Source organism: Coloeus monedula (assembly GCF_965178545.1).
Source record: "Coloeus monedula genome assembly, chromosome: 2".
Taxonomy (NCBI): Eukaryota; Metazoa; Chordata; class Aves; order Passeriformes; family Corvidae; genus Coloeus; species Coloeus monedula.
The window spans coordinates 53,006,667-53,021,040 of record NC_138782.1 but is presented as its reverse complement, the minus strand read 5'-3'; the positions used below and the strand labels follow the sequence as shown (position 1 = coordinate 53,021,040).

General features: G+C 40.1%; 1 protein-coding gene across 2 annotated transcripts in view; it reads left to right on the top strand.

The window, feature by feature from the left end:
- Positions 1 to 14,374, top strand: part of GRM1 (glutamate metabotropic receptor 1) — a gene marked incomplete at both ends in the record, with an annotated part of 188,683 nt that overhangs the window by 150,016 nt on the left and 24,293 nt on the right. For both annotated transcript variants that reach the window (XM_082302657.1, XM_082302658.1), the window contains 3 exons: positions 1,513 to 1,681; positions 3,570 to 3,696; positions 9,182 to 10,112. In XM_082302657.1, the coding sequence (XP_082158783.1) occupies positions 1,513 to 1,681; positions 3,570 to 3,696; positions 9,182 to 10,112 (1,227 nt within the window). The remainder of the gene's footprint in view (positions 1 to 1,512; positions 1,682 to 3,569; positions 3,697 to 9,181; positions 10,113 to 14,374) is intronic.

Below are 14,374 nucleotides of genomic sequence, written 5' to 3'. Positions count from 1 at the left end.
TTTAGGCACTTCCTTTAGAAGAACTGGGATACGAGAAGTAATTGTTCACTAATGAATTTGAAATTTGCCCTTTTCCTAAGCAATGCCTTGATTAGTGGCCAATTGCCAACCAATGGAGCTGCCTCCTGCTTGGAGCTCCATTGAACTCAGTGGCAGGGATCCGTTTTCACATGTGAACCAGTGGAGCTCTGCAGTGGCACTGGCATTAACTGAGCATGCATATTTGCAAAACTGAGGTCTAATTACAGCTGTAAATATGCATTTCTGTAACTCATCTTTAACTAGAGAAACCCAAAGACTTAGTTAAGAAAATTACTCTGCTCTACCCTAGAGAATAATTCTGGCACCTCTTCCCTCTGTGAAGTGCAGAGAGAGTTGAAATTTTGCATGTTTGAACCTCAAAATGGAAAAGAAAGAAATAGATGTCTCTCTTTGCTCACAACCAAACATCCCAATTTTATTTATGGCTCATAATTTGCTTACCTTACCTTTCATTCTTAAAGCATTCTTAATGCACAGATTAGCAACACCCATTATAAACAAAAGATTTTTATCTCCAGAGACTGAGGCAATCCATTACAGAAGAGCAAGGCAGTAAATCCCAGGCTTGGAAAATAGAAGATGCTTTGTTATTTTCAGTTCCAATGCTGATTCCTTGTTCTCCATGCTCTTTCTCTTGTCATTTATTAAACAAAGTCCTCCCCCTTCTCATCTTAAGAAACCAGGCTGTAGGTTTAGCCTCATTTTTTGTTCTTCCTCTCTGTGCTCCAACATTCATTCTTTCATTCTTGCTTATTTCATACTAAGAAACAAGCCACATTCTGTGGAGTAAAAGAATGAACAGAATAATTATCAATAAGGGATGTGCACACACCAGCTCCAACACACTGAAGGCAATGGTAGAGGCTGGATGTTTATTGTAGCAGTTCTTTATGCTTCCCTTACCTTAGCCTTGGGAAGTGCTCTCCTGCTTGCCTAGGTGAGGAAGTTACTGTAGTGACTGAGGTGCTAATTTTTCCTGACAGAATCACTGGGCTACATAATATGAATGGTTGAACTTAGAGCTTACAGTTAACTTATGGCAAACCAGTTCAGTTGGTTTGAGCATTTCTACTTAAGAGCATCCAGCAAGGGCTATACTACAACCAGCCTGCGTGGAGACACCAAGTGAAGGTTAAAGACCTATTGACAAATTATTTGAAAACACGGCATCCAGACATTGCCTACATGTGCATCTTTAGCAGAGTTTACTGTCTTTGGCGTGCAGTTCTTCCTGGACACACAAAATTTTTCCCACAGTTTTATGCAAGGCAGGCAATCAGCAGTTGTGTGTCAATCAGAGCTGACATTTCCTGTGATTCTGCTGCAAATCCTACAGGATCTGGGGTTTTTGTGAAAACCAAGTCCCTGGTATTAAGAGATAACATGAATATTTAGAGCAGAAGGAGAAGAGTGAAGTAAATTTTTGTCCTTTATGTTGCAGGAGAGTGACTCACTCTTTTTTCCTTGCAGGTATGACATCATGAACCTGCAGTACATAGAGCCCAACCGCTACGACTACGTCCTCATTGGGACCTGGCACGAGGGCGTGCTCAACATTGACGACGACAGAATTCAGATGAATAAGAGCGGAATGGTCCGATCGGTGTGCAGCGAGCCTTGCCTGAAGGGCCAGATTAAGGTGTGCCTCAGACAATTACTTTCTGCTATAGAAATATGAATATCTAGTCAGTGTTTTTCCCTAAACCCAAGCAAGCTTCTTTCAAGCCAATTGGTAGGACTTCCTTTCGTTCAGGAAAGCCAAAACTATAGAAAGACTCCTAAATTAACATCTTTCTTTAATGATACCATATCCAGGCCCATGTTTTCTAAAATTACCCTTTGTAGGGATGCAGAATCTTCTAATGTGACAGAATTTGAATTTCACCTTATGTGAGAAAGATTTTCACTTAGTCATTGCCTACAACATTCAGTAGCTGTGATTCACTTGGGGGCTGATCTTGAAAATATCATGACCCACGGGAATCCAGTATTTTGTTCCAGCAGTAACACCTGCAAGGAAAAGTTGAAAAAAAAATACCCCCCCCCCACACCTGTTTGTATCTCATGTTCACAACAGGAGGAATGGAAACACAAATGAAATCACTCTATGTTCACCAAAGAGTAGCACTTGCATCAGGCTATGAATAATTTGCTACCAGTCATGTCTGGATGACATATAGACATGTTTCACTACTATCAAAATGGTATGGATGCATTAAGTTTAAAATGGCAAGAAGCCCATTCAGCAAAATCTCATTAGAGCAGACCTCTTTTCTGTTTACATTTAATAAGCACATTTGCAGCTTTTTATTTCTATTTTGCTACTCTAAGCAATAAGCGATTGATGATTTGGCAAAGGCACAGTGACATACTCAACAAACTTGGAGGAGAAACATTATTGGTATTTACTACCCTCCCAAACATCTTTTCCCTGTTTTTGAGATTGTGCAGTTTGTGTATATGTGTATATGTAAACACCATGCATACAAAATGCCAGCTTCAGCTCTCTTTGAAGTCTATTGGACTCTCTCCACAGACTGCAGGAGGAAATGTTAACAAAAAAAAGCCCACAAAGCCAGTATTCAATAAAACAAACATTTGCATTTCACTACTGTACTTCTCTCTGCATATAGATGGATAGGAAGATCTGGAAGAGAAGGCTGGATTCCTCCTTCCTGGCAAACAAGGCCAGAGTCTTTGTCAGAGCCTTAGAAACTGGAGATATCCTTAATCTTCCTTTCAGCCTCAGGGTAATGAAACTAGGAATCAAGACAAGGAAATAATCTTCTCAGCATTGGATCATTACATTTAGCAGCCCTCACAGCAAAGAAAGAACATTTTCAGGGATATTTGTCCTTAAAAAAGCTGTTGTGAAGCATGAGGTTGGTCACCGCTTAATGTTTTTTTTCTGCTAGAACCCAATACTTTCGTTTAGCAGGATGCTTTGTAATCTGCTCTTGTCTGAATTTCTATTTACGCTTGTGTAAAGAGCCCCAAAGAGACTTCAACATAAATTGGAATTTATGTGTATGTGATTGTGCTTGTTTGTACACGTGTATATATATATATATATGTATTTATATGCATGAATTACTCTTTGTTCTAAACTTTGACTTTGTTTACTGCTTTTTACTATGCAATATATATTAAGCATGGGCTGAGCTACTTGTCCTGACCTCTGCCATCTCACAGAGAAAACCTGACGTTTGATTGAAAATATGACATTCACCCTGCCTCTGTACCAGAGGGAAAATGGTTTTGTACTTTCAACTCAGAACTGCTTTCCCCAAAACAAAATAAAATCATCCCCAGAGGTTATCCTTGAACTCCTAAGCACAAATTTTAACATGCAGGAATAGATACAAAATCATTATTCATGTTTTCTAGCTGTTTGAAATGTGCCATACACAGGAATCCTGTCATATTTTAAACAGTTGTATGTGTTATGTGTTTGCTGGGGGGTGGTGGTGTGTGCTTCTTTGTTGTCTGATAGAGGATCAGAACTGAGGATGTATTTTGGATTGCAGGTGATCAGGAAAGGAGAAGTGAGCTGCTGCTGGATTTGCACTGCTTGCAAGGAGAATGAATTTGTTCAGGATGAATTCACGTGTAAAGCCTGTGAGCTTGGCTGGTGGCCGAATGCTGACCTGACAGGTAGGGATGTGTCCCTCCAAACACATTCCCTTTCTACAGGGCACAAGGAGAATGCCGTGTGCAGGACAGTAAGATGGCAGCGTGCAGACATATTAAAGGTACATACTTGGACAAATGTTCCAGTGCAGTTTAGGGTGTCTTTCAGATTAGTGCAACAGCAGAGACAATACAGACAGCAAAATTTCTGCCAAGAAGAAATGTTATAGTCTGTCTGTTCCTTTCCTTCATTTAGCACAAGTATTAATAAAGCTGCTAAGACTGCTAATGAACTCAGCAACATTTGCTGCAATTTAGCAGTGACTATCAAGTGTTCAGTTCATTCTTGTCATATTGATTTGATATGCTTTTCTGATCATTTTACCATGCAGTTAGTGGCACTTTACCTGGGATTTCAGGACATTCAGTAACCGATTACTGGACTCTTGTTTGGTGTAAAGACCATTCTCACTGCACCCATCAGCAAGAGGAATTTCAACAAAATCCTGAGAAAAGTTGCCTAAAAAGGGTTAGAATTGGTCTCCCTTGTATATATGCTTTGGATGAGTTGCACGCTGTGGCATCCTTCTGTTTATTTTTTACTTGTGAAGGTCAACTTCCACACCTGCTCTGGGCTTCGAAGCAACCATTACCCCAAAAAAATAGCTACAACACATTGAGAAGCATCACCCTGACCTTAGCATTTGCTTTGTATCACTGTGAATGACTAGAGGCACCTCTGCCCCATGTCACCTCTGCAAATCTTGGATGCCAGCAGAGAAACAACCTGATCAACCTAGCCAAGATCAAATATGCAACTTATCACATCTTTGTCATTTACCATGACTAGCTGGCAGCTAGATGTTGCTGCAACATTTAGCACGTAGACAAAATCCTCAAAGTTTGATTAAATTGTTGTATGAGATACTTCAAGCTAGTCACTGAAGGCAAATGAGCTCTCAGAGGATGCATTTTGAGAGTGAAAGCTAGCCACTTCTCTGGGTAAAAATATTCCCTTAATCACAGGAGACTGGGAAACATGACCCATTGTCTGTCTTGCTTTTCTATGGAAAATAAGTTATGGTCATGGCCCAAAATGTATGTGTAAATGTCTATATCCCGTACCTCCCACTCCCACCACCCTGCCCTGATCCTGCTCTGGTGTGCAGCTGAACCTACAAACAGACTTGCCAGGATACAGAAATCTCAGTGATCATTCAGACCCTTCAAGTTTCATGTCAGTGGGTTGTAGGGAGAGGAGTTAATGAAAAATACATTCTGTAAGGGCCCAAATTACAGAAAAACATCTGATAATAATAGAAACCAAAAAATCCACAGAACCCTTCATAAGTGTCCTGACCATTGGAAAAGCTCATATTTAATTCCTGCCCCTAGGACACCAGTGTCTGCTAATTTTAAAGCAGATATCCATAGACAACCAGCTTTTGCTGATCTTGGAGGTTCACAGAATTGTTCATATCTACTCTTCAGGGAAGAAAAGAGAACTTAGCGATTAAAAAGAAGCCAGAACAAGAACCTGGTGAGAGATCAATATGCACTTGAGGTAATATGGTTCAGTGCTACCAGCTGCTCAAAGTGGCTCAAAAGGGGTCATGTCGAAATGACAGGCACTGCTGAAAAGAGTTGCGGAAAGAATCAGTGCTGGAAAAAATCTCCGGGGCATGTTGCAATCTATTAACTTTTAATGAAATCAGTAGCTGACCTGCTGATTTGTGTTTCTTCTCAGCAAGGAGACTGGACTGCTGCTGTTCTAAAATCACAGTAATGTCAGCCAAATGACAGCATAGTCATCAACTTGTTTCCTAGAGAACACTGAAATGGCAGTCTGCTCCTGCACAGCTTCTTCAGTCTCTCTTATTGAAGAAAAAACCTTCTTTTTTTAACCCCTAAAATTGATTTACTTGAACTATACTACAAAGTCCAAAGCTGTGAAGGGAAGCTGATGCCATCCTAATCTTTAGAAGAGGGTGATTTATCTAGATAAACTCTGTCTCTTGAACTTTGTGGGAGTCACCATTGGTATGATTTAATTTGGAATTCTCTCTTCTTGCCAGGACTCCTATCAAACATGTTTTTATAGCTTATTTTATGTGTTGTATTCATACCCTGACAGTCACCATAGCATCTAGACACAGACGGTAACATCTCACAGTGCAGATTGTTTTTCCCTTTGCCTTAAATCTTAAATGCTAAACATGTATGTGGTTTTAGACTCATTTTCCATTACAGATGGAGGCTCTAAAATCCTTAATCCCTTCAAGAAACGTGAAGCACATACTAAACTATTTTGTAAGACATGCACTTCAAGGTGCTCATTTTCTCCATTTGAAAACAGTCTCTGTTGCTCAGCAATCATTTCTTGACATTTTAATTTTATTTTTAAATGTACACAATTTTTTTTAGATGGCTTCCCCTAAATATGAATTCAGTGAAGTGGACTCAGCAGACACAAAGGATTTCTCATCACAGATGATGAAAATCTGACCTGAGAAATAGTCACTCAAGCTAGTACCTTAGACCTTGTGCCAAGAGAAATTTTTTATAGTACCAGAATATAATATAAAAAGGATGAATGTCAAGCTAGTAAACTCAGTTTACAAAAAACATCTTAAATAAGCAATAATACAAGATAGGATAAGAAGTTTTACAGACTTATGAAAATAATCCTAAGGTTTTGGGGCCATCAGTTACCTGGGATGTGCTAATGACCCCAGAAAACATAACAGATTCTCTTATTGGCTTTGCACTATGAATATAAAAATAAAAAAAATTATTAGCCTTTTGATCTTGGAAATTATTCATGGTTAAATGCAGGGAAAATAGTGCATGAAAACTACCAGACATATTTTTACCAGGAAATTTAACTGTGAAGCTTTTGCTCTGATTTTTTTGAGGTTTGGGTTAGTTGCTGTGGGGGCTTTTTTTTTTTTTTTTTTCTCTTTGTTTTGTTTTGTTTTGTTTTGTTTTGTTTTGTTTTGTTTTGTTTTTTAATGTGTGCACAATTTCCTGGGTATCCTCCTTCAGTCTCAATGTGGTTCCAGAGGCCACTTTCTCCTAGCTGGGAAAGGACCCACCTTCACAGGTGGTGACAAGCAACAACTGTTAGCTGATAATAAGCAGTGAAGGGAACTTTTTGCAGTTTGTACAATATGTTGTTCTTGGGAGCACAGGAATCGCACTGGCTTAATGAAACAGATTTCTAAGAAAATCTTGCACAGGATAAGCTTAAACCAAATGATAGGCTTAACTACCATGTTGGATATGGGCTAAGCCCCTGAAAATATAGTTTGAAGTGGAATAATGTGAGTATGTCTTGATGTTGTTAAGCTTAAAGCCCAAATTGAAACTTAACCCTTCCAACAACTGCTGACCAGAGCAGAAGCTGCTGATCCTTAGTCTTTTATTAAATCATAGAAGAAGACAGCTTCCGGTCAGGGCTGCTGAGGCCAATGGCCAAAGGTTCACACTTCTGATAAAGAGCTTTTCCTTCATATTTCACCATAAAAGTACTGGTTGGAAGTATAGGTTTCCTATCTGAGTCTTGAACAGACTACTGAGAGCAAAATAATTTTCTTTATAAAGTTTTCTTTGTATTTTATTATATTTTCTTTATAAAATAAGACCTCTGGTGCTACGGCTACAATTTCTACTGTTTTTGATGTTACAAGCATGTGTAACAACACCACCTGTACTTAAGTCAGCTTGGCATTCTTTGAGACAAAGTGTACAGAATCATAAGACCTTCTTTCAGTTCATATGACATTGGCAGATATTAAAAGTTCAGGCAGAAATTTTCCATGTCAGGACTTTGCCTTGGGCTGATTTTTTTATTTTTTTATTTCAACAAGAACCATTTTTTCTCCTTCTGTTTCTCAAAATGAGGTTACAGTAAAACTGTTCAACCCCAATCCATACCTTGGCTTACTTCTCTATTATTTGAAAGGAAGGACTTTACATTACAGTACAGGTACCTAAATTACAGCAGAGGTATCTGTTGGTAGTTTTGTGTCACCCCATGGAAGATGCGTATAAATTAGGCAAAACTATGGGACTCAGAAGCTTTTAGTTCATAGGTGGTTTCTGCAGATATACTCCACACTGAGGAGGAAGGGACTGAGCATGACTTTAGCCCATCACAACAGCAGGGCCCTTGTTAAGATTTAGCAGCAAAACTGAGAGGAAAAAATGCCTCTCTCACAAGCTTGCTGACATTACCATCTCCTCCCTGTTCTTTTCAGGCATGTCCAACAACTCAGGCAGAGTTTATGAGCAGCCAGGCCAGGATGAGAAAATCTGGACCAGCAGTTTTGATGAAGACATCTAGGTGGAGAGGTGGCTAGAAAAAACTGAACTATAAGGGGAACTGAGGTAGTGATGATGAGGGACTGGCAGGAAAGATACTTGAGACGTGGGGGAAAGGCAGAAAAGGTGAGCTGTGTCCTAGGGAAACTGGAGGAGGACAGAAACAAGAAGTAGAAGAGGCTATGGATACTTCCCTTGGGATAAAGAAACATTTTAAAAGCATTTTGGAACTACTAAGTGAAGAACAGAAATTAGAAAATGCTGGAATGAAGGTTTTCCATAACAGCGTCACAACCATAACATCTTATTAACACAAATGATTTTATTTTCTCTGTAATGTTTATTGCTGGTATTACTTCTTCAGCACAGTGAGGAAGATATCCAGAGATTCCTTAAACTTGAGCATGGGAGAGAGCAGTTAAGCACCATCTTAACAGATACCTATGTTTGCACATCTGTACTAGTCAGAAAGGAGAGTCTTTCCAGTTTTTATTTGAAGGCATGCATATTCTGTGGGTTTGGCTTTTCCAAGGGAATTAAATTATATTTTTCAGTGGAAAAACAAAGAGCAGAGAGGGTTTGACAAAATAAGAATAAGGTAATGTGAAGAGAAAAAAGGAAATGTACAAAGAAGGTATGGTATCTATGATACAGTTCCATTAAAATTTTGGATTTATTACCATTTTTCTGTCCGTAGACCTCTGATTAATTTATATTATTTATAAAATCACTCTCAAAAGAATGTAGTAGATCCAACAATAATGATTGTGGTAATGATCAAATAAGTTAATCTGAGGAGGTAAAAAACCTACCCATTCTGATTTGCAACAATGCTTTCACTGCTGAAATGAAGAGATGATGCTAAGTTTGTCTCTGTTCTGTTCCCAGCTGTGCCTTTGATATGCTGGGCTTGTAATCAGGTATCTCCAAAAGCAGGTATTTCCAAATCTAATTTCCTCTTGTAGGATCATGAAAAAATGTTTGGGACACCCAAAATGGATGGCTGATTTTTGAACATATTTCATGTGAACTTTTCCATGCTGCAGATCATTCCTTTGTAAAATGGTTTTATTAATCCATGTTACATAGCCATATGCTAATGTTTGTATTATATTGAGATACAGGAAAAGAGGGTTCTTCCAGGAGCTGCCTTTCTAACTCTCTGTTTCTCTTCTGTACACTGCAGGCTGCGAACCCATCCCTGTAAAGTACCTCCAGTGGAGCAATATAGAGTCTATTGTGGCTGTGGTCTTTTCCTGCCTGGGAATCCTGGTCACCATGTTTGTCACCCTTATCTTTGTGCTCTACAGAGACACCCCTGTTGTCAAGTCCTCCAGCCGCGAGCTCTGCTATATTATCCTGGCTGGCATCTTTCTGGGTTACGTCTGCCCTTTCACCCTCATAGCTAAACCCACCACGACATCCTGCTACCTCCAGCGCCTTCTGGTGGGCCTCTCCTCCGCCATGTGCTATTCCGCCCTCGTGACCAAAACCAACCGCATCGCGCGCATCCTGGCGGGCAGCAAGAAGAAGATCTGTACCCGCAAGCCCCGTTTCATGAGCGCCTGGGCCCAGGTGGTCATCGCCTCCATTCTGATCAGCGTGCAGCTGACACTGGTGATCACACTGATCATCCTGGAGCCCCCCATGCCCATCCTCTCCTACCCCAGCATTAAGGAAGTTTACCTTATCTGCAACACCAGCAACCTGGGCGTCGTGGCTCCCGTGGGCTACAATGGACTCCTCATCATGAGCTGCACATACTATGCCTTCAAGACTCGCAATGTGCCCGCCAACTTCAATGAGGCCAAGTACATTGCGTTCACTATGTACACCACTTGTATCATCTGGCTGGCCTTCGTGCCCATCTATTTTGGGAGCAACTACAAGATCATCACCACCTGTTTCGCAGTGAGTCTGAGCGTGACAGTGGCTCTGGGGTGCATGTTCACTCCTAAGATGTACATCATTATAGCCAAGCCTGAGAGGAACGTCCGCAGTGCCTTCACCACCTCGGATGTGGTGCGTATGCATGTCGGGGATGGCAAGGCACCTTGCAAGTCCAACACTTTCCTCAACATATTCCGGAGAAAGAAGCCAGGGGCTGGAAATCCAAAGTAAGTGGATTGACTGCAGGTACACATCTATCTGTATATGTTCCTCTCTTTGCCATTCTCTCTTGGTTGACTAGACTGCTGAATAGTAAGGTATGTAACAGTTTTTCATCTCATGTGTAGCAGAGAAGGTGGAAATGACCCTTTAGTTCCAAGCCTCAGATGGATATTGACATGTTCCTTATTATCTTCTCTCCTACTCTGAAGGCAGCCCTTTGCACAGCTCCCTGTACCACTGGGGCAAGTCAGGCAGTGGCAGAGTAACCAACTCCATCTGCAGCTTCTTGCATCTCTGTCACATGTGCCTATGACAGGGATCTCGTGCCCTGATGTGCAGTTGCTCTGCATTATGTTCAAACTGAGGTGCTACTGTAGCCTTTTAGAAAAGAAATCTCTGTCTGAGTGATTGTAAATCACACGTACTTGCCTAAGGCCACTGGAATGTGTGTGAAAGCTGGGGACTGAACATTAGTTTTTAAGGAGTGTATTGTGACAGCCCTCATGAATGTGATTCAAAAGCACTCTCCATGCTATCCCTATGCTCTATTTAATACTCAGCATTATGAGCAATACTCCTACTCATCATTCGTGTCAATCTCTCCATGTTCCCAAACTCAGCGTTGGTGTGAAAGTTGCAGAAGTCAACTGATGGTGAAAATGAACTTGCATTCACATCTATTGAACCTGTTATTTTCCTTGCTAATAATTAAAAGCAACCCAGATGCAGCAGAGCGGGAGAGAGAAATGTTACTTCAAACAGCAACTCCCTGTGAGAAGCTGTCTGAAAATTTGCATTCTTTATTATCTTATTGCTTTTTAGTCTTTAAAGAAGCACCACAGGGCTAGATATGAGCTTAGATGATTTTTGTCCCAATTTAAAAAAAAAAAAATAAAGCACCAGTGAAACCTACATTTCTGAGCTTCCCAATGGAATTGAAACTAAGTTAATTTCCAGTTTTTTGGGATCTGTAGGTTTCTGTGAGTCATTCAAGTTGGTTTTGATTCAGTTTGCATAAGAACCATTTTCATCTGTCCTGGTGATGGAGGTAATACTGTAGAAAACCCATGCTGTGATCAATTTTGTCTTTATGCTACTTCAATACATTTTATTTTTTTGCTTGACGGGGGGCCAGAAGGGAAGGGAATGGAGATCAAAGTGACCCAAATACACGGCTCAGTGTGCCACAGAGGCCACACCAAGGCTGCCAGCTTCTGGGCTAGACGGAGAAGGAGCAGGGAGTGGCAAGCAGTCCTAGCAGCCACCACCTCCAGGGAGATGGCCAAAAATCTCCGTAGCCCAAGAGCTTGAGTTCCATGCAAATAGAAAGATGGAGACTTCCTCTGACTCTGTGGTAGTTGGATGGGGACTCAGGCATCTGTAAGAAACTAGTGTGGTGTCCCTGCAGCGTGGTCTCAGGCTAACGCTGTTGGTTTCTTTAAGATGTTGTCTGTCAAAAAAAGAGGACTTTTAAGTATTTTTAGGTCATGAGAAACTTAATAACTAATTCTTTGTTCTGCTTGTTCTTCTTCTACTTTTATTTTAAAAAAAGTAATATTAAAATATCAAAAATTATTATTAAAATTATTATTTAAAATTACTAAAATATTAAAATACACTTAGATATACTTAGATATGCAATATACTTAGAACACAGTTCTTAATATGAGAGAATATTTCATCCCATTCAAAAGTTGAGCTTCCCCCTCATCATTGTCACCTTTAAAACACAATAAGGCTTACCTGAGCTTTTTAGCAATTTGTTTGTTACACAATTTTAGTAAGATTTTCTTGACCTCCCTGTTAAGCCTGTGTGAGTGTTATGAAGCAAAAAAGCTCTACAGAGTTTTAAGTTGCTTTTCTAAACTAAAAGCTCAATACCTAGTTAATATGCCTTTTTTCCTCAAGTTAAGCATCCCTGCCTTTTATACAGCCAAATTCCCACCCCTGGCCTAAACCTCTTGTACAGTTACTGCATGTTCTTCACCCAAACCAGCACAGGTGCAGAGGCACACTGGGATTGCTGATGGAAAAGGACAGCCCATCTCTCTGTTCATAGGCATGAAGAACTGAAAGAAGTTTAATACAGAAACATGAAGCCTTGGAAATAAAGTCACAAGGCAAAACAAAAAGTAATTTCAGGGCTTTGGAGGGTTTCCTTAGCTCCTAGCTGAGTCCATTGCAAAATTTCTGAGGACATTGTGACAACACAGATAAAGAAGTGAGTCACTGGGGAAATCAAGAAAGAAAAAGTAGAATTTGCTGCAGCTTTTGAAGCACCTAGATAACTCAAATGTGTAGTCAGGTCCTTCCTGAAACAGGACTTAAAGCTACTGGTACGTGCTCAGTGCCCACAGGAATGACTTCCAGACTGATTTTCTATGGGATTTTTTGTGGGGGCTTTGTTTTGTTTTATTTTTTGGTTTTGGTTTTGGGTGGATTTTTTAAAATTTGATTTGGTTGGTTTTTTTGTTTTAATTCCCTATCAAAACCTGTGATTTATTTGCCACGTTTTCAGTAATTCTAATCCCTGTAAGTATGTTGCTCTGTTTTAGAGTCTTCAGTAGTCTCTCCCCATGGCCACGTTTTTCTGTCTATAGGTGGCCAGCAGTTCTGAACTCAAAAGATTTCTCTTCTAGGTGTGTTCATCTATTTTCTTGTTTTACCTTCTCTCTCTTCCTAGTTTGCTTTTGTTTTTCTGCTTTTCAATTTTCATCTCTTGCTCTCTGTATCAAATCTCTTCTCTGCTTAATCCATTGAATTCCAGTTTCTAAACAGAAAAGTGGCATCCATCTAAATTAAATTGGTGGGGAGATATAGGGTTAAATTGAATTAGTTTTAAAAATGGAAATTTTTTTACATTTACAAAGGCAAATCAAACTTATATAAGCCTTCATAAAGCATTTTCATGCAATGTTGTGCTGTTAGTTTAACTAGTATAGCTTGGGGATTAGAGCAAGCCAAGGCACTCTTCCTTTCTCCTTCCTCAAGTAAAGCAAAATAATTAACCAGGGAAGTCTATTAACACAGGATTTATTAGTCAATTCAAAACCTTCAGCTGCCTCTGGTGCTGATCTAGAGGTTGGAAACATCATCTTGAAAAATGTCTGTCCCAGTTGCATTGCCACAGATTTTCAGTGAAAATAAATTGCTTAGTAACACTGGTCTTCACTTAAAAAATAAAACACACTGCTTTTACTGATCTGTTGCACTCTGAAGATGGTACGTGCAGCCTTGGGGATTTGAACTCTCTCTTACTTTGGCTGAGTTAAACTATGAGCAATTACAGCCAGAATTATTTTCCATAGAGCTGGTTGGGAATTTTCCAGTGGAATATATGTGTTTCCAGAAAATTCTGGCCTCTCAAAATGTTTCATCAAATCGGGCTTTGCTGGTAAGGATTTTCCCTGGTCCAGAGGGACTTCCTTTTTTCCCATGGAGAGAAGACATTGGAAAATCATGAGGGAATCTTACCCCAAAAGTTAAAGCACTCACTTAGGCTAAGAGCATCTCCTTTATTTCCCAGGTGGATGCTCTATAACTGGATTATGCACTGTCCCAGGGCAAGCCTCCTTTCTCTATGTCCTTGTCCGTCCAGTAGCATTTTGGAACAGAGAAAAACCATTGTAATGCATACACTAGGGAAATACTTTGTATTATTCTGTGAGAGAGCTTGAATCTGGGTCTGAGAGATCCCTCATGAATGTCTTCAGTACCAAGCAACTGTCAGTCTTACCCTCTTGTCAAATGAATACTTAAATATGTATAAAAAATGGAGCAACTCCATCAGGAGAGATGAAGAGAGACTGTTATCTGCTGCTTGTATTGAAGCTTTGTGGGGACATTCATTGTTAGTTTGCTACTTGATGGTATTACAAGATCCTGGCTGTTATAGGATGATGGCATAGCAGCTTTTATTAGGAGAGCCTTTTGCATCTATTTTTTATTTTTTCCAGATGCGAGATGAAAACTTTTGTGTATGGATCTTGCTGTGATCTTTAGCCTTGTTCTTGGCCACAAATGTTACTTTATTCTATGAGGGTCAATAAGAAGGACGTGTGTACAGTGCCTGTATGATCCCTTCCCTGGAGAAGAAATGCTCCCTTCTGTACTACATGCAGAAAAAATAGCCAGTGACACTTCAGATACTGATTCTGATGAGGTTTCAGGAAGTACCTTCTCCAGCCACTGCTTCAAAAGGACCCTACTCAGTGTGCAGGAGACTGAAGTCAGGCCTGCAGTCTGCAGGTCTGTTGTGTTGCTTTTC